Raw genomic sequence first — 27,504 nt, forward strand, 5'->3', positions numbered from 1 at the left:
CCTTCTATGAATCTGTTTTAGCGAAGGATGATTTTTCAGAACAACCTTTTGGGACGTCCATGGTCCAAAAGGCTGATCAACCTCCTTTTTAAAAGACACACTCATATTACGCTTTTATTGCTGAGAGCAGACTAAAAATGAACTCTCCAAGCACAAGAAAACAACAAACACAGTCACAACAAATCAAATAAATTAAATCATTTTTAATAAAAATATAAAGTTAGTGTTTAGGAGACTTTTAATGTTTTGGATCCACAACATTTTAAAACTTTCTCCACCAAAATTGGTCACCTTTTGTACTTTTTCCTAAATATTGTTGGCGTTGAGAGTTAAATTCACATTTTTGTGGCCCACAAATCCTTTCCTTGTGATAGTTTTGGTACAGATATGAAAAAGTTTGAGCTAATCGAGAGGTTTAGAAGTAGCTTTTAATCAATTTGACCGATTAAAATTTAACTTGGATTAAAGAAACGCACACATTAAATTCACTCACCCAAACATGTAGGCTGTTTTATTGCTATTTTCATGCCATCCTTGCAAGTTAACAGTTCAAATCGTCACCTGACTGCACCATCACTCACTAGTTTCACAGCTTTTGTAGTATTTTCACCCATGTTCCAGAACAGCGAAACAGTCTTTTGAAATGGCAATCGGAAAAAGATTTGTTCAAAAGTCGCCATAAATATAGCATAAACCCCCCCCCCCATCTTGTAATCACAGTAGACATTTAAAATTGTTTCTGAAGTTAATGCCTGAGACATTATTGTTTCTTTTCCAAAATAAAATTATTTTCACAAGTTCTTTAGCAATTACATGATCAACATGTAAAAAAATCAAAGTTGAAACATCACAGTTTTCCTAAAATAAAACACTAGCCTTGCTCAAAGCAATGACGTTTAACATCATACATGAAATACAGCTTATTAAAATCAGAAAGCTGAAGTATTTTCACATATTGTTTGATAATAATAATAATGAAAAAACTCACAGCATCACAGCAAGAGAGATATGATACAGAAGATATTTGTGCTTTTTAAATAGCCAAAAAGCTCTGGCTTACGTTGCGATGCTTTCAAAGTTAAGACACTGTTAGCTTTGGAAATAAGTTTATATCACTACAGTTATTACAATACCACAAATAAACAACTGTTTCATTTATATTAAAAAAAAGACCATGAGTTGTTTGAGGTTAGAAAGCTGCAATATATTTCTATTTTTTTAAAATACATTTTCTAAAGACTTCTTCTATATTACGTTGTCATCTGAACAGCGTTTACTGTTGCACAGCATAATTCCAAATTTAAGACATATTGCTGCTAAAAATGGCATAGATATATATTGAAAGTCAGGGAAAAGGTCTTTCTGAGCTTCATCCGCCATTCTTCTAGCACTTCAACTTTCCTGTTGATGTCCAGAGGCAATATGTCTCATAATATTACCTCTGGGTGTGAAGCCTTTATGTAAAGCAGTGCATTTAGACAATGGTTTATGGTTTGAGAGATTATTTTGGGGGTGCCATGTTGTGCATTTATTAAATTATATTTGGAAATAAGGAGGGGTGGCACAGTAGCTCAGTTGGTAGAGCGGTCGCCTCTCAGCGAGAAGGTCGCCGGATCAAATCCTGACCGGGGACCTTTCTGGGTGAAGTTTGCATGTTCTCTCCGTGCATTCGTGGGTTTTCTCCGGTTACTCCGGTTTCCCCCTGCAGACCAAAATCATGCATGTTAGGCTGATTGGTAACTCTAAATTGTCCCTAGGTGTGAGTGAGAGAGTGAATGGTTGTTTGTCTTGTTTTTCCTCTATGTGTTCCTGTGTCTTCTGTCCAGGGTGTCCCCTGCCTCTCGCACAGTGACTGCTGGACATGGGCACCAGTGATCCCCACAACCCGAAAAGGAAGAAGAAGGTAAAGATAATGGATGGATGGGAAATATGGCGATGAAATAACAAGATGTTATCTACCAAGTTTTTGCAGGTGATAAAGCTTCTGTGCTCTGTGAATGACGGATAGGCTGCTGTTGACTTGTTCCCTGATTCTGTTGTAAGATGGCTAGAAGTTGTCACCTTCATCTCTGTGGGACATTATGAGCTGCCTCCTTGGGCCTGTAAGATGAGGAACACTGGAGGAAGAATCCAGCACTCCAGAGTCCAGCTTAGGAGTGGAAATGCAGCGCGGTCCAACACGGCCCATGAGTATGCGCACATCCCTGTGAAGGGCAGGATCACTTGGGATGGAGTTGAGCCGAACCCCGTATTCAAAACCCCCAACGTCCTGGTCCAAATGGGGGTTACTACCGCTACTGGGCGACTGCGGGTCAGCGCTGAAGTATAAGGTGGAACTTGATTCTGTGGGGCAGAAATACGGTTCTGGACTGTCTCCGAAGACAGACTTGCCCTCTGGGGAGCTGCGTTTGAAATCTGATGTTGGCGACTCCATTGGGCTCTCCATCTCCAGACTGTCGTATTCTTCTTCAGGCGGTTCAGTGGATGTGGGTTCACTTAAGCTCTGGAACTCATCTTTGCAGTCTGAGAGAGGAGCCAGGCCCTTTCCCTGCGACTCTGAAGTGGAGACACCCTCACAGCTGCCTGCAGCTGTATAAGTGATGCCCTCGTTACTTTTAAACTCCTGGTTGTATTCCTCCATGTCCAGTATGGCAGCTGGTCCCCCAGCTCCATACGCCCTGTTGATTTTATTGAGATCTCCAGTCTTCAGGGCTAGGCGAATCAGGAGCCAGTGATGATGGAAGCAGGGACAGGAGCTGTTTGAGTGATCTCCACAGTTTCCAGGGTGCTCCAGCAGAGAACCTGCCACACCAGAGAGGGAGAAGCTGCCGTGGTTTTGAATGGAAGAAGCTGGCAAACTTTTATCTCCGAGAGAAAAGGAGGACTCCCCTTGTTCTATGCATGTGCTGCCCATGTGGTGACGGTTCAAACCATGGGAGATCTCTGTGGACTTTGGATGGAGAAACCGGTAGTACAGAACCAGAGAAGTGGCCCCTGAAAGACACAAATAAAAAATAATTAGCGTCTCTTTTTCCCACAAGTTTAAGATGCTTCAGAAAACAGATCTGCTATGCTTTGAACAATTAACTGACATGTATTATTTATAGTCCAACAATCTAATTCATGATGTAGTTTTACTAAGAATTATTTTAACCTTTGTGAATCCCCCCTGGTGGTTTTGTCACTCAGATTTCACAGAAATGATTAGATGTGCTAACACTGTTCTAATTATTACAAGAATCAGAGTAGGTTCTACTTTCACACAAACACTGCAGTCAGAATGACTCACCGAGGAGAAAGCTGCACAGCACAGAGGTGGGAAGGGTCATGCTGTCCCATGATGCTTCACTCAGGAAGTCGGAGGCAGCCAGCAGCAGAGTGGCGTTCTCCACAAGCATGAACTAAAGTCAGAGAGAAGGTGACACCATCAGTCATCTGGAAACAGTTTTACGTCACCGCAAGTTGAGGACACAAAGGTGAGGGTGATGCTGCAAAGTTGCTGGTGTAGCTATACATACGCAGGTGTGACGAAGTACTACACGGATTGCGAAACAATTTTCTGAAAATATTAATGAGTAGATTTTATTTTGAAGTCATGTCTTACTGAGTAGAAGCTAGCCATGCGAAAGCGTGAGGGTCCATCTTTGACGTTCAGGAAGAGGAAGACGTGGATGAGCCCCAGGACGCTATTAAAGGTTCGCCAACGCCAGTGTCCAGTGCAAATGTCTGGCTGCTGCGATACCAGCCAGAAGGAGGCTGTGAGCCAGTGAAAACCTAGCGGTCAATAGAAAAATAGAAGGTCCAGTCAATGATTCATATTCAAGTTATTGAACAGATGCAGAGGAGTGACTGAAAGCTCACACTGCAGAACTCTAGAGAAACTTATATCATTCCTTTTTTTTAAATTTATGACTAAAACTTCAAACTTTAAACAAATTTTAATTAGGAGTGTTGAGAAATATGAGATGTTTCCTACCCGGTTCTAATTCAAGCAGCTTGCTATTTTTCTACATCAAGAAAACTCTATAAGAATAAAAGGGTTTCCCCATGCTCACCTGCTACTCCACAGACCCACCAGTTAAAGACCCGGGCAAAGAACATGAGGCAGGTCACCCTAGCCCCCAACATGCCCACTCTCCAGACCAGCTGGCACAGCAGGGCTGCTGGAGGCATGGCTAAGTGTCCTGGTCGTATCAAACAACAGGCTCGGCTGTACAGCACCAGGGCCCAGGAAACAGACAGCACACATAATCCACAGCAATAGGCCACTGAAGATAAAAAAACATGAAAAACGTATAATTAGACTTTACGTCCCATTCAAACACTAATTACAGCTTGCCATTGAAATGACTGTTAAGTTTACCTGGTGATCCAATGCCCACATCAGTCGACACCACGATGTATGCTTGCAGAAGGCTCTGAGGAAGCGTAACAAAAAGGGCCTCTAGTAGCCAAAGGGCAGCAACATCTGCCTGCTGCATGACCGCTACCCCAAGTTCTGCCACTGAGCCTTGCATGCGAAACACTGACCTCATGCAGTCCCACAACCTGCCACAAGAGGAAGGCAGAGACAAACACCTGAGAAATGATGGAATGATGTGAAAACAATTGCTCCCATCTCCTCTGGTAAAAACCCTAAATATTGCCAATAAATACTCAGTGAATTAAATACTTCCTTACTTATCTGTCTGTAGGCACGAGGTTCATACCTTTTGAAGATGCCCAGGTGTAATATGTGTATGACAGAGAGGTAGCACCGCCTGTCGTCACCGTCTTCATAGTACCATTTTACACTCAGCAGCTGAACTGCTGTCCCCGGTAGGAAGAGGCCGAGTGTAAAGGCTGCCCAATGCGTCTCCTCGTTCCAAAGGTAAAATCCTATACAGTAGATCACTGACACACACACACACACAAAGAGCAGACATGCAGATTGGTGTCATAATTTAGTGTAATAATGATGTTGAATATAATGTGTCCAAACAGTCTGACTTAACATAAAGTCATTATGCTTCTAATTAAATTCAATTCAGTTTATTTATATAGCGCCAAGTTACAACAGAAGTCACATCAGGACACTGAACAGAAACATTCATTTACATAAAAACTAGTTAACATTATTAATCTGAGGAGCAGACTGCTTTGACTCTCATCTTGAGCAAGCATGAAGGCAACAGTGTAAAGGAAAAACTCCCTCATGAGGAAGAAACCTTTAACAGAACCAGGCTCAGGACAAATGGCCATCTACTTCGACCGGCTGGGTTTGAGAGGAACAGGAAGGAGGAACAGATACACAATGGCAGGTCGAGAATCACGTCTAGATAGAAATAATATCAAATGAAAATTATTCAATTTTAACAATTCATTAAAAAAACAGGTCAGTTTGTCCTCCAATAGTCTAAGCTTATAGCAGCATAACAAGCCAACCCTAACTACAGGATTTATTATAAAGGAAAGTTTTAAGCCCAGTCTTAAAACTGGACAATGTGTCAGCCCTATGGACAGTCTGGAAGTTGGGTCCACAAGAGAGGAGCCTGATAACCGAAATATCTTCCTCCCATTCTGCCTTTGGAAACTCTAGGGGCTGCGAGTAAACCTGCAGTCTGAGAGCGAAGTGCTCTGTCAGCAAAATATGGGACAATAAGATCTCTAATATAAGATTTTATTTATTTACCCTTTATTTTTACTGGTAGTCTCATTGAATCATGAGGTCATTTTCAAGAGAGACCTGTTTGGGAGCACATGTGGGGGTTAAGGGCCTTGCTCAAGGGCCCAGAGTGGAGCAAGTGAGGGTGAAGGCAGGAGTGGGTGTTTCACCTTTTCCACCCACATTTTGATGTTGTCAGTCTGGGGAGTTGAACTTGTGACTTTCTGATCACAGGCCCATCTTCTCTAACCTCTGCGCCACCACTCCCCGGTGAAGATGGAGCTAGGTTGTTGAGAGCTTTGTAGGTTAGAAGTAAGATTTTGAATTCAATTCAGGACTTGACAGGGAGCCACTGGTGAGAAGCTAAAACTGGAGGGATATGATCTCTCCCACTAACTCCAGTTAAGACTCTGGCAGCAATTAACTGAAGACTTTTTAACAAACAACAAAGTCCATGCTCAATAATCCAGGTATACAATCCAACATTTTTCAGTCAGGTCATCTGGACAGTTTCTTTTTTTTTGTGCTGAAACGTTTCGCTTTCAATCCAGAAGGCTTCATCAGTCAAGGAAACGCACAACAAAACTGATTCTTCCCCCAACAGCTTACTCCAAACTTTTTAACAACATTTTTGGACACCCAGATAACTTTTAAACTTAACTTTTAAAACCTGCAGTTGTTTGCTGGCAACTGCAGGGGCTGTCGGAGTCCTTGAGGAAATAAAGAGCATATACTGTACGTATAGATCTTCCACAAATTAATATACTTTAAGTTTAAAAGGTACTCAATACTAACAAATCAGTCAAAGTTAATCAGGTCCTCTGGAAGGATGAAAAAAGTAAAAACCAAAATAAAAAACAAAAAAAAAACTGTTGAAATGTTTTGTCTTTAATCCAAAATACTTTGTTGGTCTGAGGAGCTCAGTCTTATAAATAGCACCTTCTCATAGTGGATCAACCAGTTTGTTGCCGACATTCAAAACTTGCTGTTCACATGATAAAGGCGGACCATCAGCCTAACGACCTGATGGCCGCTTGCTATTCACAGGGGTCTGAGTGAAACTAGCAATAACAGCATTGTAAGAGGGCGACAGTTGAACACGGAGGCCTCCGCCCCGTTTAATGATGGACGGTTTTGTTTCCTTTACTCCTCTCTATCAAGGATGTGAACATCTTCATCCCTGAAAGAGAGACCGCTGGCCTGCAGATGAGTGTAGACCGCAGAGTTCTGATCTCATGTTGTTGTTCATAAAAAGTCATAAAAAGGTTATCCTGAACTATGTCAAATGGTGCAGTTTGAAAGAGTTTACTCCAGTAGGTTTCCAGAAACATCAATATGCAATTCTGAAATGTGAGTATGTATTCAATATAAGCAAAGCACTGTATACGACACATCTTTATCTGAATACTCACCAAATCTGAGAGTAAATGTACTAATATGTAAAAAAAAAAAACCATCCCAACTGGCTCTTCCATTGAAGTAGCCATTGTTTTCAGTCACCTATAGGCTCTTTCCGTAGGTAACCCAACATGTGATAGTCAGCACAAATTTTGCTTGCAATTCTTCAATTTAAAAACATATTAACTAATAATTTTGCACATTTTGTTTCTTACTTTGACCTGTCTTTATGACTTTGCATGAAGGCAAACTCCTGGCTTTTGTCATAACCTTTAAATATTCGTTTAGACTTTTTTGGTATGACGCAGATTGAAACGATTGTCTTGTGAAGAAGCCCAGACAGTGTAGAGGACTAACAGCAGCACCATATTTTTATCTTCAGGGAATTGTATACCTGCTGATGACAAAGTCACACTTTGTACACATCCTGACCTTGCCTCATTGATCCACTTACTTGGAGTCTGCTGTACTGTGAGTATTTGTACGTCACTGGTATGAGCTACTAAACATTGTTCTAATATTGAATTCAAAAATATGGAGCTGAGGAAAACATTGAGAAAGCAGAAACTCTACATTACACATATAATACGATCTGATATGGTTAGTGATTAGTTGTTTGGACTATGTGAACCTGATACTGGGGGTCTTGGGGCCCCAGTTTGGCAAGTTCATATTGCAGCTGGTCTTAACAATACCAGTTACATTATATTCACTTACAAAAGCCAGCCTGCTTGTCGCTCCCTGGTAATGGCTGTAAAAGCATCTCTCAAGGGCAAAATCATTTCCCACAGAGCACATGTTACTTTCTTCAAGGCTATGAAACACGTTTGCCCTTCGGTTTCTAATCACAACGTTCAAGCTAGCTTCCCACGGTAGCGCGGGGAGTTCTAATCCCATGCCCACTTACGAGCGCTCCGTTCGGCCGCGAGGACCAGCGCCGACACGCCGAGCAGCGCCGCCTGGCACCAGGCGATCCAGCAGCCGCTCCGCCGGGCCGCCGACGGCATCCTGCGGGCCAGCGGCCCGGAACCAGCGCTTATCATGCCGCGGAACGGTGGCGGAGAACCGGTGACATGATCCTGGGCATCGTTCACTCCGGCGGGTACATCCGCTCCTCTTCCTCTCTCCTCCTCCTCCTCTTCGCCATCCTCTCCCAACCGCTCCGTGACGTCACTGCGCTGTTTTAAAGGGGCATTGATGGGCAGCTGTAACTGTACAGAGCTCATCTTTCTTCCACCGTGGAAATATTATCCCTCCTTTTGTTTCAGAGAAGACCTTGTAAGGTATTTCTCTAATCTGTTTAAATGTCCACCCACCTGCGAGGTCACAGGTTTTTTGTTTAGGACTTCATGCTGCTTTACTCAACCTGTGTTAATTTTCATTCATGGAGAAAACAAACTGCAACAAAGAGCCACAATGTCCTGCAGGAGTTCACAAATGGCTACTGCAAACCTTTTTGTCACCTGAAACCCTTTTTAAGTTGTAATTGAGAAGATGGATGACAGCATATAAAGTTGCAGTGCATTTCTGCGCCTTTGTCAAAGTGGGTTGAGGTATTCTTCGTCAGTCAGTACTATATTAATTTAGTCTGAATTAACCTTGTTTACAAAAAATGTAGCATTCAGTGTTACTGTAAATGAGCAGAACGCCACTTGTTGTTTCCTGATCATAAAGCACCAGTAGAAAACAAGATATCTGTATTAAAAAAGCAGATGGAGATCAAATCTAGTTTAAAAAGCAAAATTTTTTCATTGGATTTCAGCTTCACAACAGATGGGGGCGTCTTTGTCACACATTTTAACTCACCATTCACCACATTATGACCTTACTTGCAAGTAGTATCACTGAGTATCACTCAGCCGTCTGTGAATAGCAAGTGGCCATCAGGTGATGGTCCTCCTTTTACATGTGAACAACTAGTTTGGGCTGTCTCCTGCAAACTGGTTGATCCACTATGAGAAGATGTTTCTTATAAGACTGCAATACATATTTGTAAATCCCTAACGAGTTTCTGAAATTGTTGCATAATTTTGTTAATTCATGTTGCTGCCTGATGCAGGCAACATGTCTGCTTGAATAATACAGAGACTATACGTGCAGCATCTGCTGAATGACTTTACTGACAAAGACAAGTTTTCATCCATGTTGTTTTTCTTCCAGTGTGAAGAGCTGATGACTGGCGGTGCACATCCCGAGCCTTGTAACTCATAACAGGATGTTTATCTGCATCACTTACTCCCCACATTAGCAGAGTGCGCTCACGTAGAGGTAAGCACACATGCCATACACGAACAATTGAGGTTTCCTCTGTGTCGTCACTTTAGCGCTTTGCTCACTGACACCATAAACGAGTCACGCTTGAGCGGTAAATTTTTAATCAGGCAACATAAGACTGGACACAATACGTTTCACACAGTGAAACTTCAAACAGGTTGGTTTTTTATGCATATGTTACAATAAGATGATCTAGAGATAAAAAAAAACCAGCAGAAAATAATAATTATGTATGCTTATTAAAATTTAGATTAAAATTAGCAACTGAATAAATTAACAACAATGTAGACGTTAAATCAGTCGAGCCACTTTGCTCAGGCCGTGCTGCCAAAGTCTTGACTCTTTAAGGTCCCTGTAGAATATATATAGACAATCTATGATTGAGATAAGGCTTTACTTCAAATATGACTGTGACAGACAAATGCTGAGTTGGCCTCTAAGGATCATTTGGTTGGATTGGCAAGTCAGACTTAAGTCTCTGATACGTATCCTGACTCCAGCTTGATGCTTGTTGGTCGCAGGCACACAGGACTGCCATGATGCAGCTGAGCGTCAGCACACTCCTTCACTGATCTGATGCTCAGCTCAGTTTTCCCCCTGGCACCGTCTTGCAGGCTTGAGACTCGAGTCTCTATCTTTTGTATGAGGTCGATGATATTGCCCTTGTCCATCTTCACCTCTGCAGCCATGACTTCAAGCTGCTCTGCGGCTTCACTCAGATCAAACCTCTCTATCTCAGAGTTGATCCGATGCTCCTCTGGTGAGAGCCTGCAGGATGCTGAGGGGGAAAGGGGACAGAAGCCTTGGAGGTGCACTTGTAAGCTGCAATAGTGGAGATAGGCACAGGGGCAGCGAGGACAGCGGTGGGAGCGCTCGCCTGTGTGTAGACGTTTGTGGAGCTTCAAGTGGATAAATTGAGTAAACCGAGCTGGGCAGAGCTTGCACTGGTAGGGCCTCTCACCCGAGTGTAGCCGCTGGTGGGTTTTCAAATTGCTAGTGCTGCTAAATCTCTTATGGCATACCTGTTTTAGAACAAGGCAGAGGGTAATAAATATAATAAATACCACTGTGTCAAGATGAAAGATTTAATATATGCATCTGTAATTCTCTGTTTTTGTGCTAAGTTAAGTTAATGACTGCAAAATTAATTAAATATTTATAGGTATAGCTCATATTTTGAAGGGAAATCACATGCAATACAAGTTTTGAGTTGTGGATATCTTACTTTTTAGTAGGCAGCAGTCAAAGTGATTTCAGTCTGCAGAATTAAGAAGTTTTCACGAGGAAGTCAAGCTAAATGCTACACAGAAAAGGCTAAATTATGAGTGTATTTCTATCATTTAAAACCATTAAAATCTCACAAATATTACAGGATTTCAAATGAACACTCTATTGTACCTTTTTACATGTCAATTTAGTATCAAATGGTTATATAGACGATAATTTTAATGTAAACACTAGTTGGAAAATAGATTGTGTTAAGCATGCCAAGTCCATTAACTATCCGATGCAAAAGTAATCGTGTCAAAATCTTAAGCATCTGTTTGAATGTCAAAATTTGGAAGGTGTGAATTGTTTGACGTATTGAAAATTTTCTTTTAAAGAAGTATGTCTGCTGAGTAATGGTTGGGCTTGACTTGAAGATTTTGAGATTTTCTTTTACCTATTTCTTCAAACTGAAAAGCACTTAGGATGCTGTCTGCCGTTGTCTAAACCAATTATTTAGAAATGCTGCATGCAATATTCTTCAGAAAATCTGAACTATACATTTACCATACAATTCCAAACTGTGTACTGTTCTATAAAAGGTGTAGCCTAACCTTGCACTCATGGGGCTTCTCTCCTGTGTGGACCAAGTAGTGTTTTTGCAGGTGTGCCAGCTGAGTGAAGTCCTTGTTGCAGGTTTGACACCTGAAGGGACGCTCACCACTGTGCACTCGCAGATGGACCTGATAGAATATTACAAACCAATTCTCACAGTATTCTCACAGTTTAATCACAATGAGAAGTTCTGATATGGTGATGACGTACTAACCTTGAGATTGGACAGCTGCCCGAAGACCTTTCCACAAATGTTGCACTCATACCGAATCTTTCCATTCTGCCTGGTGAGAGGGTAAGACAAAGTCTGGTAGCCAATAAACTGTCCTTCTCTCTTTGTCTGTCTGAGGTCCAGTGCATCTTCAGTATTGCCCTGAGTGGTAGAGGTAGATATGGAAGAGGGATAGTTCAAAGAGGCGGCCATGCTCAAAGGTGGTGAACATGACCCAGGTGCAGAAGAGGGTGCTCTGTGGACTTTATGGTCATTGAGTGGAGAGCTGGCCTTGGTAATAGTGAGGTCTGTGTGAACATTACTGCGAGCAGAGTGTTTGAAGTCTCTGAAGTCATTTGAGAAATTTTTGAGGTAGTTTGTCTTTTGTGGAATGAGGTCACTGTTGTCTTTGTGCTCACTAATTGGTGAAAGAAAGAGGTCTTGTTTGGAAATAAATGGTGCAAGTGACAAGTCTTTGTATCCACCTGCCGAAGGATGTAAGAAGTGTGCATAGTTGTCAAAAGGCAGAAAATTGGATGACATGGACAAGTGTGGCTTAAGTTGATCGCCATAGAATGGATGCGAATGTGGTAGAAGGCCAAGTGGGTACTGAGGCAGCAGATAAGGATGCCTAAGAGTAGCATGGACATGATTGGGCATGGAGGCTTCTTGATAAGGTTTGGTTTTGATGGGGTCTTGACTGTGCTGACAGGTGAGGTGCAGACTGGTGGGAGTAGAACCATCTAGTGCTGGACTTTTGGCAACTGCTGAGCTGCAGGATTGCAGAGATGCCAAAGAACCATATCTGTGGCCATGGATAGAATCTGAGTTGGGCTGGATTGGGTAGAAGACACTGGGACATGAAGGGAAAACTGCTGAGATGGTCTGATTTATGGGATTGTCTAGAAGTTTTAAGCATTTAGATTTGGGGGGCTCATCTCGGAGTATCTCAGAGACACTGTGTCCTCTTTTCTCTTTTGTCTTCTCAGAAGGTAGACTCTCTTCTGTCAGAAAAATAGACAAGGCAGAAATTGCATGAGAGATAGGTACAACCATTTTATAAACAGTACAATTCCACTCAGTGGCACATACAACCACAACAATAATGTGATCATCCTCACATTCTTTAATTCATTATCTTTATATGTTTAAAAATACAAGGTTTTGCTAAGGTGATTGTTTGTTTTAGCTTTAAGCATAACATGTGTATCAGGTTTCTAAGATCTTTGAACTCTGAGAAATTGGACACAAGACGTGAAACAATGTGATCAAGACAGAGATAGCATTAAACTAGTAAGTACGGTTTGTTATCTACTGGTACATTAAAGCGCTGGACATTCGTGTGTGCATTTTCTTTAGAAGTGGAGCTGGATACACAGGAAACAGGATACAAAAGACACGTTTTCATCCTAAAGTGACTGATGAACAACTGATTTCACCCAGTTATGAACAGTCATAAAGAATGCTTGATGGTGTGGCAGATAAACTTGTTTCAATTAACCTAGAAACTTATACATTTCCCAGTAAATTCTACACACAGTTTAAGACTCCAACATCTGAATTCAAAGCAGTATCTTATGTGATGTGTGCAAGTGAATATTGTGATGTCTTGAGGACTGGCGTATGGTACTTTAGACTAGATGTGACAGACAAAGACCAAATACTGCCTGTATAATAAAGCCTGTGTATTTAACCTACTTTTGGACACGGTTAACATCAACCCACGTGCAATAGAGCAAGTCTTATCTTTTGTTCACTCCCTTCTTTTACACTGCCCCTCACCCCCACATCTCCAAAGAGCCCAGCTCTTAGCAAACAAACAACCAACACTGAGCAAGATATCAATCTTTCAGCAGGTCACCTTGTCAGGAAGTTAGAGTAGTCACTGGAAGACTTCCTCTGTCTTTTCCTCTTTTAAGAGCAAAACAAATGAGGGGAGTCATGCCAAAATAACATTAGTACCTCCAACAGCTACCTCTGTGTGATATTTGGCACTTGGCATATTTGGTAGGGTTTTTTTTGTGTGTGTGTCCATGAATGAAAGCCAACTAAACTATTAAAAAAAGGAAAACTGTAGCAAATCGTGAAATAAGTCTCATTATACTCTGGTGCTGCACCTGTAGACAAACCCCTCTCTGTTTTCAGGTCTCTACTATGATTCTTTGTGCTCTGCTTTAACAAAGGGGGCCATGGGTGTGACTGGGTGTTTTAAACACACACACAAAGAGTGTGTCAGTCGGTCACTGCTTTGACAGGAAGCTTTCATAGCGACTGTCCAAGCTAGAAACGTCTAAAAACATGAGCATGGAGATGAGCACTTACCTTTTTTCTCAACAGTTAGGTGCCCCAGTGGAGGATATTTACAGCGCTGGGCAAATTCAGAACAGTACCACACCAGGAGCTCCTGGCCAGGCTGAAGTGGCTTAATGGTGTAGAAAAAGATGTCCAACCCACTCTGGCATGCAATTAGATTCTGCTCCTCTACAGAACGTGCTGGGTTAACGTAACGCATCCAGTTGCTTTGCTCCTCACTCAAACCATCAAGGATGTGGTGTAATTGCCCCTCTGAAAAGACCTATGGTGTGAGGGAACCATTGTGACATGGAAGAAAATTCAGTTAAAAATGGCACATCATCATTGCTGACAAACCCTCATTCTGAAATCATGATGTCATAGTTCCATAGACTGTTTATGGTAAATAATGTGCATTCATTCAGCTGGGGTTGTGGCTGTTTGTGGCAGCACAGGTCATGTGTAGTTTTGAAAGAAACTGAACAAGATTTTCTCTGTATGCCTGGAAAACACTACAGGTTCCTCGCCCACGTCTACTATCAGTTATCACAAATGTAGTGGAGTTACCCAGTTGCCCTCCTCCCTGCTCCCATTTTTATGTTGTCTGCAGCATGAAACATGACTTTGTTCCTTGAGTCACTAACCAACCATCTCTTATGGCGCATTTAAGTTTCGGTTGAGCTTAGATTATTTCAAGGCTGCTAACCTGTTGAATTACAAAGAAGTGTGTGTGTGTGAGATGGAAGATGCCCTTATGCTGCAGATTCACAACATCACAGTTCTCAGGCTTAAAGCCACTTCCTCGCTGAGTCATTGTGAAAGTTTGTGAGTCTGAAGAAGTGCGGACATGTGTACGGTGTATTTACTGGCAGCAATACCACTGCTGAAAGAAGCAGAGAGAGAAGAAACTTTGCGTCACTGAAACCAAACAGCTGTGTGTGTGTGTGTGTGTGTGTGTGCGTGCATGTGAGAGAAAGAGAGGGTGAGAAAAAGAAGAGATGCCACAGAAATATTTGCATACATGGCACACTATCTGCGATACCTAAGCATTGGTAGAAAGACTGAACTTTAACAAGATGTCAGTCCTTGACCACAACTGCTAGCCTGCACCACAACACAGCCACTGCAGCGTCTCCAGCTGGAGCTGCAGGATGTGAACAGTTCTGAAACACTTACTCACTTACCCTCCAAAAGTATCTTCGGTCAGCATTTTTCGGAAGGGTTTCGTTGGTGTAGCTTTCACCAACAAAAGGGCCGAAGCAGGTTCCTTTGGGAATCAGCTCTTTACTCGTCACTCCGAGCACCTGTTCCACAGAGGGGACACAGAAACATCAAACAACAAATTACTTCCCAAATTGGAGACCTGAGCAGACACTGACTAGAATCACATAATTAGAGGGATGATATTCTTGGGAAAACTGTCAGCTTTATCAGACCTTAAATTCTTAAGGAATCTTTGTTTTGATTACTTAAAAAAAACCAGTAAATCTACGGCAGTGTAGTCTACATTTTTGTAGTGGGTATACCGCGGTAAAGTTAGTTTTACGTTGGACAATGGACACCGTTGAAGCCACGGTGCACAAATGTCCAACGTAAAACTAACTTTACCGCGGTTGGTCCGTATACTGTGCTTAGAGACGAGGTACACTGGTTAGTACAATGTAATTGTTCATTTATTTTGATTTTTAAGCATATTGAACATTTCCAAATTTCTCTGATGCTTATATTTGAATAAAAGTACAACAAACTTTGTACAACAGTTGACTTTGTATTAAAAACGTATTATAGAATTTATAAAACAGTATCAAAGCAAAATATGTTCAAGTATTAGGTAGTAAGTAAGGATAAGTGGATGTAATAAACCAGCTGCATACCAGTAGATTGTTACGGAAGCGTTTAACTGTCGTTTAACGTCTCACTGACATGTACCTAATGATACGTCATGTATCATTGGGCACTTTTAAGTGGGTATACTGAAATTCTTCAGCTTTTCTACTGGGACTACACCACTGATCTATGGGAAAAACTAACTTTTGCTCCTCTTGGTTTTGACATTCAATATTGTGTCAAAATGTTTGTTGCGAGCTTATGTTAATTATATTTTTTGTGCAGAGTGTATTCTATCTTTCGCATGCTGAATATTTCATAAGCCAGTCACCTGTTATCATCAGTTTCTCTGCCATATTAAATTTTCACCACTACTCTTGTTCTGTTACCTCCGGGTGTGAAACTCACTCCTCTTTTTCAGGCCTTAAGGCTGAGGAAAGAGAGGATAAGGTGTCATGGTCACACCCTGAATGGTGAACTGAGTTCCATGTTCAAAAAGCAAAATCACAAAAGTTATGGTAATTTAGTCTCCCTTTCATCTCACGGTATTACTGTCATAGTGTGTGCTGCTGGATCAACCACTGTAAGCAGCTGAACGTCTTAACTCTATTCAAGTTGTTTCTGTCAGTAACCTTGTTTGATGACTTTTTTATTTAGGTGCCCTTGTGCAACATATCCAGTTCTTCAGTGCCTACCAGACTCCAGACAAGTTGGTCAGAATGGTTATGCTGGTATTTAGCAACAGACACCAAACCTGCCTCCTCTGATCACATCTATATAACACGTTTTATCCTTAATCTTTGGTTTCCTTTCTATGGATTGTCGAGCTGAGCGAATCTTCTATCTTGCATTTACCAGACATTATGGAATGTTTTACCCTTATCCTCTCACAAACTATGTTCACTCAAAAGACTTTTAAAGGTGTTACGCATGTCAAGGGTCCACTTACAGCAGATTTGTTTTATGGTGTAATTTTCTGCAAGAACAAAGAGATCTAAGGTAGCTGGTAATCATAGTGCCCTCAGGCTAATTGCCAAGAAGCTTGGCCATTGTCTCAGTCTTTGCTTCAACACACAGAGCAGGGGGGAAAGACCCAAATTGGACAACAACATGTCAAGTACTTCCTGCCTGTGGATGGATGAGTGGATGGAAGGATGTTGGAGTGACGCAGAGTTGGCAGTCTCTAAAAACGCAAACAACTACTGGATGTTTTTGACTTTTGGTTTAATTGCATAATTTCTTCCTATGTTTTTGTAAGACAAGGATGAACTTATAAGAGCTGTAAATATCTCAAACCTAGTAGGAGAGTGTACCTCTTTTGAGTTGTGGCTCCGTTTTAGAGCGAGATTTCTGGGTAAGGACCTCTCCGCTCGCATCTTGCCGTGCCTTGTGGACTCTTCTTCCAGAGGTTGGTCCTTTACAATGTAGGTGCACTTCTCCTCAAAGTCTACCTCGCTCCATGATCTCATATCTACATCCTGTGTCCCTGACATCTCTGCAGTGGTGACTGCGATGCTTTGTGGAGGCCTTTCTGAGCTTAACATGGCTACGGTGCGTTCAGAGGAGGGGGCCTACAGAAAAGAGAGAAATAAAAATATGTAGTCACGTATTTTATTAGTTCATGACATTAAAATATGCAGATTTATTTGAACTAAAACTAAGGTCCGTTGCCTAATACATCAGGAGCCACACTAGCCCACTTGAAATATCTTTTTATGGACAAACTACACAATTTTTACTCATGTTTTAGCGCCAAAAAAAAAAGAGAAAATAGTACCATCACACAAACAACAGCTGTGTCAGAGGAAGTCCAGTTCCGAATGGAGCTAAAATTTGCTCCCCGGGTGTGAAGTCAGACTCGTAGAGGAGGCAGAGGCAAATTTGGGATAAAGAATTTAACTTCAGCTGCTACTACCGGACAAACAAACTTCAAAGTGCTTACTGCCCTATTAGCCCCACTGTCCGATACATCCTGTGACTCCAAATCACAAGCTCGAGGCTACAAGGAAGGGTTTTTTTGCACGCCAGCCCCGAAGCAAGACCACTTTCACAAGGAAACAAGCACTCCTGGTGAATCAACCCAACTTCCTTTAAACTGACTTGGCTCTCAGCCAGGTTTGAGCTCTCTTTCTCTTTCTTTCTGTCTGTTTGTTGCTTCCCCTCCGCCCTCTTCTCATAAAGATTGTGGTCAGGTTGCTCAGGCCTGCATGACAGCATGAAATAGAGAAGAGTGAAAAAGATGTAAGGCTTGTGTTGTGATCCACGGAGCTGCCTCTAAATAATCACTCTTCCGTTTGCCTCTGAGATGGTGACTGACAAGCTCCATGCTTGGTAATATTTGGTAAGCAATCATGTGACTTGTGCTCACCTGATAACAGGTTATACTCGACTCAGAACGTAAACATAATTGAGAATCGTGAAGTAAAGTGTAAATTAAGGAAGTGACGCGTAAAGTTTAACTTTTCTTTGTTGAAGTTTCTTAAGCTGAGCTAATCGTCATATGTTAAAACGTAAGACGAAATCTTGGCGAATAACAGAAGCGCACTCTGCAATAACAAAACTTCGACAACTCGTTTTCCAGGAGAGAAAAGTGCAACTAAAAAAGTACAGCGAGACGAGACTCATGCACGGCGTTTCACCCCATTTTTCTCTGAAGCGTGTCGCCACAGCTGACTCGGAATGACTGTTTTGAGTTTGACAGCTCACCCTGAAACCAGTAAACCTAGTGACACAGCAGAAAATATATTCTGACAATCAAGACGTGACTCAAAATCTCACATATGTGGCTAGCACGCCGGCATGTGTCAGTTTGACTCTAGAAAGCACACTTTATAAACGGACTCTATACCTTAGACAGTCATCTGCAGAAACAAGGCAGCAAATCAGTATTCTGTAGTCCGAAACGATCCAGAATATTCATTACAACCTGCTTCATATCAATGATCTTAGATGCACTTACTTTAAAGCCTTCAGAGGAGCCACACATAAGGCAGTCTGTCTTTGCCCTCCTTGAGCTTGAATTTCTCTGATCAACGAGCGGCTGTAGTTTCTCCTCTTCTGTCGCTAAGTGTGACCGACTGTGTGGCTGAGCGCTTGATTGTGGAAGAGGGAAGGTGTGCGCCTGAGAGTGTAAGAGAGAAATACACTCCCTTTTCCTCTCCTGCTCCCTCCCCCCTCATCCTCCCCCTGTTTTTACCCCATGATGACTCCTCCTTGGAGAGTGTGCGTGTGTCACTGTCTTGCCTTGAGGCGTGAAGCTTTCTCCAGGGGGTGTGTGTGTGTGTGGTGGGGGGGTGGGGGGTGGCTGTCACACAGCTATGTCCGGATCACACAGATACATCTTCTGACAGTCACCCTCTGTCTGTGGGCAAAGAGGAAGTCATACCTGTGGAAGATTTGAAAATAAGAAACATTAAGCAACAGTTCTTTAATTTAAATAGCACACACTGTATGTTGTGTACAGGTCTCTCTAATAAATGAGTCCTCGGGGCTCAGTGAGGCTAACCTGTAGAAGTGATGGTTGAATGAAAATTTAAAAAAAAAGAAGACAGAAAATAATTTAAAAAATTAGGGTCGGCGATAATCTTCTTGCAAGGTCGTTAAAAAAAGTCTGACAAAATTAAAAGCAATTTTTTTTGTCAATTGTTTTTCTGTCTAAAATTAAAATAAAGTGGTAATTGGAGATATGTCACTTTATCTGTGCTGCTCCATGCTGCTGATTTCTTTCCCATAAGCTGCTGTATTCATACCCATCTGCTCACAACAGACTCATGTTCAGGCTGCTGTTTCAGGGGTGTCAAACTCTGTTACAAAAGGGGGCTACAATTTAACGTTTATTTCAAAACCATAGTCCAGTTTTAGTCTAAATGTTATCTACAGTCAGAAACCTGACATCTTTTCTTGGTTGCAGACTCTTCAAGAGTTTTATTAGTCTCATTTGATGTTCTCTGTTGCTTTTACTGCATCAAAATCACTCATTAGGATAAAATTCAAGCTACTTTTCTTGGCTTCAAAGTTGTCCTTTGAGAAGTCTGCACTAAATAAAGTATGCTCAGTTTTAAAGTAAAACGAAAAGTGATAAAAGTATTTTACTTTCAAAAGGGGATCAGATAAGATTCCGGGCCTTCAGTTTGACACGCGTCTTAGAACTGTGTACAGTATACTGTTACCTGTACTTTTTTCTTTAATAAACTTTATATTTTTGCAATTTTTGGGTGTAACTGGGACCTTGAGTACACAATTTCATACCACCTCATGTACCACATGTGATGTGAATGACAATAAAGTCACCTTGAACCTTAATTGTAAAAAAAAAAGTAAAAGCTTAAATCCAAATGTTTCACATTAACCTCTACAAATTGATATATTTCCACTCAAAACTGTTTCTTGTCTTGCCCACTCACAAACGTACTGAATGTCATCTTTATTAAGACAAGAAAATAAGATACAATCATTTAAAACGAATCAAAAATTATTTATATTTTTTATTAGTTACTTAAATACCTGATGAATCTCAGCTTGTTTACCGTCTAACGTAATAAGAAATGTTTGTTTCACCAGAGACAACAAATCGGTGTGACCATTGGATTGTTGACTTGATAAATAAATGTTGACACAAAGGTGGATTTTCTAAAGCAAATATCCAGCCATTGTTCTGTGCATGCAAAAGTGAACACCAGAAAATATATATATATATATTTTTAACTGTTCTTCATGGTCATCTTTAGTCTGGTTTTACCGCTGCAGTCTTTTCTGCTTTTGTTTTCTCCTTCTGATTTGTTTGGCCGTCAGCCAGTCAGGCCAGGAATTGTCTGAATTCTCCAGTTCGTCATCCACACGCTCGACACGTGCCCTGCCGTGATAAGCTCCTGATCTGTGAGCTTATTATTTCCACAAACATTTACATTCTTGTTTACTTTCTCCTCTTTAGGAACGTTCGTATTGCGGCGCCAAAATGTCAAGTACCGTAGATTCTGTTCCTTTACGAATCCCCGCTTTGTTTTCGTGGTGTTTTGTCCTTCCTTTCATGCTTCCTGTCCCATTCACCACACCTGACCAAGCTACTAATTATGGCTGCTGACATGAACCACCGTGTAATTTAAAATCCACTTCTCTCTCTCCCTCTCCCTCTTTGGCTGTTTCGTTCTTGCTCTTTGCCTTCAGTCATCTCATTCATCACCTTCTATTCAACACTCCTCTCTTCCACCTCCTCCTCTTCCTCTCTAATACCTCTCTATCTGAACCGTATCCTCACTCCATTTATTACTTGGAGAACTGTGTGAGTAATTCACACAATGACAACGCAAACTTTTAGTTTAAGTCATTTAGAAGCAGAGATTGTGTGTCTGTGGATTAATTTGAAGGCGGGTTCATATCTTGATCTGGTTAGTTTGAAGTTGGTTTCAACCATGTGATATCTGGATTTCAATCTTAGAATGGTAGGATTATTAGTAGACTTGAAGTGGGGGGGGGGGTCCTCGTGACTCAATGAGACTACCTTAATAAATAAAAGGTAAAAAAAAAAAATCTGACCTATGAAATTACCAAACGGGTCACAGTGGACCAATGAAACGAGGAGTGGAGGAAAGAACGGGGAGGAGGAACTTGTGCCATTCGATAGCGGTGTGAATTGTGTATTAAAAGTGACACTCAAAGTTTGGTGGGAGGCTTGGATGACTGGTGGCGAGAAATCGTTGATCAAAACTGGCAGCATGCACAGAGCAATTTCTGCTCCAGTCTGCCAGTGGATCCTGACCGACGAGCAGTTTTTAAAAAAAATCCTCTGCAAGAGGAAGATGAAGATAGTGATCAATGACTTCCTGATAGGCTGCTGTATTTTTTTTTAACCAGCCATGTTACCGGCACTGTTCAGAATAAAAACAACATTTACTGTACATATTTGTGTATGTTACCGGTACATACGTAATCAAAAGTTTAAAAAATCTTTCTGTGTAAATGTCTCATGTTACAACATGGACACCTGCAGCTTATACAGAACTGCAGCCTATATATGTACAAAATTATCCATTATTAGTCCAGCCAAACCCTTAAAGTCCTCCATCACCGAGCTTAGTTGCAGAGAAAATTGTAATACCAAAGGCGAACAAATACTGTAACGCCGTACCCTCCACACACTTGAAATCATATCTGATATTCTCATCTCACTGTTTTCAATCCTTCTGAGGATCCGGCGTCTCTTCTCCGGTGGTTTATTATAGCCCAGCCACAAAGTTTTATTTTTTTAATTTATTTATACAGGTGTAGTCTCATTGAGTCACGAGGACTCATTTTGAAGAGAGACCTGTTTTGGGAGCAGATGGTGGCAACGGTGTTCTGCGTTTATATGTTGTTAATAAAAAGTTCTAAAAAAAATTAAAAACAGGGAGCGCTGGCCCTGCAGCCCACACATCAGACCAGCCCACCAGGAAATCTCCAGACCCTCTCGCAGCCACGCTGGACCTGATTTTAATTTGCTCGTGACAAATTCTTTCATTTCTCACAATTTCAGTCATGGCGTCAACGGACGAGGAGGAAGAGATCGCTTGTCTCTTGGAAAAAACAAAACAAAACAAAAGGCCATTAAACCAGATCAGGGATGAAGAAGGGGAATTTTATACATTGGTGTCTCATACAAAACAGTTTATTGCGCGACACAGAGTTCACGTACACAGTCGTAAAAATTGATCTTTGCATGGACATGTCTTGCGGGCGTCCACTTCGAGTCTAATCCGGTACGCGCGGACTGACGTACGCTCAAGTATATGGAAGCCGTAACACAGATTGAGTGTCTTTCAGAGTGTCTGTAAATGACATAAGTAGCTTTAGCTCTGTAATTTCCATGCTTGAGTCTGTATCTGCCTCGGGTCATTTGTTGATAAAGGACCAAAGGTGACCACTCTATACACCTCCCCCAAGAATGAAGACAATGGTCTTTATCTTAGCCTAATTAAAAAAAACATCAAGGCTAAAGTGGCTTTAAACAACTCACGGCTTTCACTTCTTGTTTCTTAAAATTTTACAACAGACTTCAACAAGAAAAAGATCTCATTTTTATCACTATTATCTGTTGGGAACACTCCCCGTCTCTTTCCACGCTGCTGGGATGTTTTTGTTTTTCGTGCTGCGCTGTTATCAACCTGTCAGGCCATGTCAGTCTGCTCAACCACTTCATGTTGCTGTGTGATTTTGTTACTTTTCATCACAAGACATTCTGCTCAGTTTGTGGTCGAGAAACCCCCCAGTTTAAATGTGCATTTCTTCCGGTTTGTATTAGTCTGATCGTGGTATGATAAGCTTTATTGACACGACATGAGCGATGTGAACCAAATGAATGTGATGCACCGAGCCTTAATCCATCCTTTTGCTGCTCTCTTATCCATCTCAGGTGCGGATGGGAATTAATGTCAGCACCGCATCCCAGACACCACCCACCGAGACCACTAACCATCTCCCCCAACAATTTGTTGGATGATCCCTTGTTGACAGGCCAGAGAGTTATTATGATGGTTTCAGGGCTTTGAGGAATGCTGCTGTGCTTTGCAACAGATGTTTTTTTGAGTCCTGACCAAACCACCCACAGAGATGAGGGGAAAGTAGTATCACCACTCTCTGCTGTCCCTCATATTAATGCTTGTAACCAAACACTGGCAGCCAATGTTCAGCTCTGACGTCACAAACGTTCATTCATAGACACGGTGGCTAGGTGTTCGTCTTTCCACAGGGGTACTGAATCTAATATCTACAGTTTTTAGCCACACATTCAGCTTGCATTTGTTTCTTTGGGTCAATTTGACTTGAATTTATGGATTTGATTGTGATTTGTGCATACAAATTTTGGTGCTTGTCACACGCCTTGCGTGATAATAAGTAAAGGAAGGAGTTGCCCTGAGACATTTATGTGACGGGCTGAAGAAACTGCAGTGAAAATGAAACCGTTCGAGTTCAGTTCAAAGCGAAATTATGCCTGGTATTCAGAAAGTAACCTTTGAATTATGAGGAAAACCATTCTGAACTTGTTACCGCCATTTTGAACAGGGAAGTAAATAATGCAACGGAACTTGTTCATCAAAGTAACTGAACACGTTTTTTTCAGTGTATGGTATCAGATCTGAAACGTCATAATAAATTTAAAATGAGCAACCCCTGCTTATAGAAGATTATTGTATGTTGAGTTAGACTTTAATTAGTCATGGGTGTCGATTTAACCTAAATGTATCCTCTGTAAGAACAGACAGTTTCTTATTCAGTGTTTAAAAGTGGCTTTTTTCTTTTCTTTGTTGAAAGGTAGCCACTAAGTTTATTTAATTTTACATTTTGTAACTGTGTATAGTTTTCCAACAAAGTTCAGTCAGGTCATCTGGACGGTTTCTTTCTTTTTGTTGCAACGTTTCATCCTTCATCCAAAGGACTTCATCAGTCCGAGGAGCCACAACAAACTCGGTCCCATAAGGAGCACACTCACATAGTGGGCCAACCAGTTTGCTGGTGATAAGATGGTTTCTAGGGCTCGCCCTCTCCACCGTCAGCTCCTCTGAGGCAGCCATAGTCAAAGTGGTTCAAAACATTGTTCATGCTCAATGATCCAGGTAAAAAAATCCGACAAAGTTCAGTCAGATCATCTGGACAGTTTCTTTTTGTTTTATGAGACGTTTTGTCCTTCAGCCAAAGGACTTCATCAGTTCGAGGAGCCACAACAAACTCCACAAGCAGCACACTCACATAGTGTTGGATTTACCTGGATTATTGAGCATGAACTTTGACGTTTTGAACCACTTTGGCTATGGCTGCCTCAGATGAGTTGACAGGAGAGAGGGCAGGCCCCAGAAACCATCTTATCACCAGCAAACTGGTTGGTCCACTATGGGAGTGCGCTGCTTGTGGAGTTTGTTGTGGCTCCTCGGACTGATGAAGTCCTTTGGGTGAAGAACGAAACGTCTCAACAAAAAAAGAAACCGTCCAGATGACCTGACTGAAATTTGTTGGATTTTTTTTAAACCTGGATTATTGAGCATGAACTTTGATGTGTAGAGTTTTGTTAAAGATAAACGTTACTCTTTCATAAATGGTTCTGGGTTATTGTCTCTGCCAAGGAAGTTATGTTTTGGTAGCATCGGTCTGTCTGTCTGTCCATCCACAAGATTATCAAAAAGTTATGAATATCATGAAATTCATGACAAACAAGATGATATTCAAATATCAGGAAATTTTCAGGAAATGTTGAGGTTGTCACAAAGAACAACTAATTAAATTTTGGGGTTGGTCTGGATCACCATCTAGATCCTGGATTATTTTAAATGATTCTTGTCTGTCTGTGCACAAGATGTTACAGCGTGAGTCTCTGTCATGGCGGAGGTGTGTGCTCTCCGAGTGCTTCAAGTTTTACATATATTTAGAGTACACGTTTAAAAAAAAGGTTTTCGTAGTTTCGTTCCAAGTAGTGAGACTTTCTTGTAATCATTTAAAGTGGTTTTGAGCAACAGTTCTGGCTTTTTGAAAGTCAAAATAAAAAAAGGATAGATAGATGAAACTGGTCACGCATCGAATAGAAAACTAGTGAAAAGCAGCCAAAATCCAAAGGAAAACTTTGAAAGACCTTCACAAACCAAAAGCAAAAATAGTGAGCTGGCTTATGAAACTTTTCGTTAGAAAAACAATATTATCTAGGATGCTATATTTAATCATTTTTAACTGATCCTAAATGTTGGTAAAACCACTGCATAGTTAAAATTTCCACAAAAATAAATGTGAGTCTATCACTAACCCACCAGAGGAAGTGTCAGCCCCTCCACACCTGAATGTATAAAAGGCTCCTCACATTGTTTTGTCTTCCTCTTCATTACTAATCCAGACTATAATAATGACTAACAAGGGAAACGTCATCCGGGAAGGACGCGCACAAATTTTTGCTCCTTCATGCAAACAAACGCTCTGGTTAGTGTCCTTCTCATTTAAAGATAAAGCAGATGTTATATGCAGTGTCTCTGGATGTTTCTGTCCAGTCAGACAGTATTTATTTGTCTGTCTCTCAGGAACAGCTTGAACCAGTTCATCTTAGTCATCCTTACAGCTCTTAAATCCTTCCTGCATTTTTTGGATGGCTACTGCATAAACGTGATCCACGCTGTTGCACTTTGGCAACTGGTACAGTTTTTATATTGACTCTCCCCGTCTTTCACACCGTCATACACACACACACAAATCGCTTCCTCCCCAATAATTCTCATAAAGATGCACAGGAAAGCTGGCGTAACACTGCCGGGTGATTCATCCATGCACACTTTTTTTGTTTTATTGTATGAACAAGATAGGAGGGTATAAAATGGACTAATTGAGAAAGGTAACCTGTGAAAAGTGGGACCAATTATGTATTTATAATATATATCAGCACTTTGACCAACGATGTTGTTTTAAAGTGCTTTATAAATAAAGTTGTATTGTATTGTATATGAGTGTGTATAGGTATAAATATGTTATGTTTAAAGTTAAACCTATAGATAATATACACTACCTGGCCAAAAAAAAAGTCGCCACCAAAAAAAAAAAAAAAAGGTCACACACTAATATTTCGTTGGACCGCCTTTAGCTTTGATTACATCATGCATTCACTGTGACATTGTTTCAATAAGCTTCTGCAATGTCACAAGATCTATTTCCATCCAGTGTTGTATTAATTTTTCACCAAGATCTTGCATTGATGGGCATGATGGGTGCATCACTTCACCTGCCTCTCTTCTTACCCTGATGCACCCATCACTCTGGAACAGAGTAAATCTGGACTCAACAGACCACATGACCTTCCATTGCTCCAGAGTCCAATCTTTATGCTTCCTAGCAAATTGAAGCCTTTTTTCCCCAGTTACCCTCACTGATTAGTAGTTTTCTTAAGGCTACACAGCTGTTCAGTCCCAATCCCTTGAGTTCCTTCACATTGTGCGTGTGGAAATGCTCTTACTTTCACTATTAAACACAGCCCTGAGTTCTACGGTTGTTTTTCTTCCATTTGATTTCACCAAATGTTTAAGTGATCACCAATCAAGATCATTCAGGATTTCATTTCTTCCTCGAAGACGATAGGTCCCCACTATCCTTCCAGTTTTTATAATGCGTTGGACAGTTCTTAACCCAATTTTAGTAGTTTCTGCAATCTTAGATGTTTTCTCTGCGCACGCCAATGATTTGACCCTTCTCCAACAGACATATTTTTCCACGACAACGCGATGTGTCTTTCAACATGGTTGTTTAAGAAATGAGAAGCAACTCATTGCACCAGTTGGGTTAAATAACTTGTTGCCAGCTGAAAGATAATCACCCATGCAGTAATTATCCAATAGGAGGCTCGTACCTGTTTGCTTAGTTAAATCCAGGTGGTGACTTTTTTTTTGGCCAGGCAGTGTATAAGTGTATACTTATGAACTGATTGGGTAGGTACTTCTTATCTAAACAACACAATAGTAGGCATATGAAATTGTAAATGCTCATATTTTATAGAAGAGCTCTGATTATTTATGCAGAGCTGTAAGGAGGGACACGACTATATAAGTTACTTGCTTCATCCAGCTTCTTCTCAAACACACTTTGTCTTGTGCTGTTGTATTGTTGTTGTTTTTTTGTGTGTGTGCAAATGAATGTTCAAGATGAATGACCGTCACCCTTTCACTTATTCTGCAGTAACTGATTTCAGCACAGGTCTTTCCTTAACAGTTGTTTAAATATTAACGCCATGTGGATTCAATAGTTTTGTTTAGTGTGAGGGTGTGTGTGTTTTTATAGACCTGGCCTCAAGGAAAACCTGTTCTGCAAAGCTATAAAACGTGGTGGTCTTAAAAAATAAAGTTTTCTCTGACAACTTTTGTAATCACGTTGACTAATGACCTTTTTTTTTCCCACTTCAAGTTCTTGTGTTTCTTAAATTTGTAATAATTTCAGAATGGTGCACAGTGGATTTAATGATATATAGACTAAACAGATCCATCTATTAAAATGTTTTTCAGAATTTACTATATTTTTATGTTTGGGACATTTTCAACAAAATACGGTA

General features: G+C 41.0%; 2 protein-coding genes across 2 annotated transcripts; both read right to left on the bottom strand.

Moving 5' to 3' along the window:
* Positions 1-1,935: 1,935 nt before the first annotated feature.
* xkr5a (XK related 5a) lies at positions 1,936-8,069 on the bottom strand. The gene is made up of 8 exons (XM_037685519.1): positions 7,950-8,069; positions 4,710-4,893; positions 4,364-4,548; positions 4,056-4,268; positions 3,605-3,774; positions 3,290-3,401; positions 2,614-2,994; positions 1,936-2,583 (listed from the first exon to the last, which is right to left on the bottom strand). The coding sequence occupies exons 1-8, from the start codon at positions 8,047-8,049 to the stop codon at positions 2,048-2,050; spliced, it is 1,881 nt and encodes a 626-aa protein (XP_037541447.1). The 5' UTR covers positions 8,050-8,069; the 3' UTR covers positions 1,936-2,047.
* A 1,603-nt stretch (positions 8,070-9,672) lies between these two features.
* On the bottom strand, positions 9,673-18,489 carry prdm1c (PR domain containing 1c, with ZNF domain). The gene is made up of 7 exons (XM_037685521.1): positions 18,427-18,489; positions 16,781-17,038; positions 14,825-14,944; positions 13,671-13,923; positions 11,352-12,352; positions 11,137-11,265; positions 9,673-10,338 (listed from the first exon to the last, which is right to left on the bottom strand). The coding sequence occupies exons 1-7, from the start codon at positions 18,451-18,453 to the stop codon at positions 9,787-9,789; spliced, it is 2,340 nt and encodes a 779-aa protein (XP_037541449.1). The 5' UTR covers positions 18,454-18,489; the 3' UTR covers positions 9,673-9,786.
* Between the last annotated feature and the right edge of the window lie 9,015 nt (positions 18,490-27,504).

Source organism: Nematolebias whitei, chromosome 12 (genome assembly GCF_014905685.2).
Source record: "Nematolebias whitei isolate Nwh7 chromosome 12, NemWhi1, whole genome shotgun sequence".
NCBI lineage: Eukaryota > Metazoa > Chordata > Actinopteri > Cyprinodontiformes > Rivulidae > Nematolebias > Nematolebias whitei.

Excerpts from the sequence above, each read along its gene's own strand:
- xkr5a (XM_037685519.1), bottom strand. The coding sequence starts at position 8,049 with ATGCCGTCGGCGGCCCGGCGGAGCGGCTGCTGGATCGCCTGGTGCCAG. Across the intron at positions 4,894-7,949 it reads CGCGGCCGAACGGAGCGCTC|TGATCTACTGTATAGGATTT; the intron begins GTAAGTGGGCAT and ends TGTGTGTGTCAG. Across the intron at positions 3,402-3,604 it reads GCATGGCTAGCTTCTACTCA|TTCATGCTTGTGGAGAACGC; the intron begins GTAAGACATGAC and ends CTCTGACTTTAG.
- prdm1c (XM_037685521.1), bottom strand. The coding sequence starts at position 18,453 with ATGTGTGGCTCCTCTGAAGGCTTTAAA. Across the intron at positions 13,924-14,824 it reads ACCGAAGATACTTTTGGAGG|GTCTTTTCAGAGGGGCAATT; the intron begins GTAAGTGAGTAA and ends CTCACACCATAG. Across the intron at positions 12,353-13,670 it reads CCTAACTGTTGAGAAAAAAG|AAGAGAGTCTACCTTCTGAG; the intron begins GTAAGTGCTCAT and ends TTTTTCTGACAG.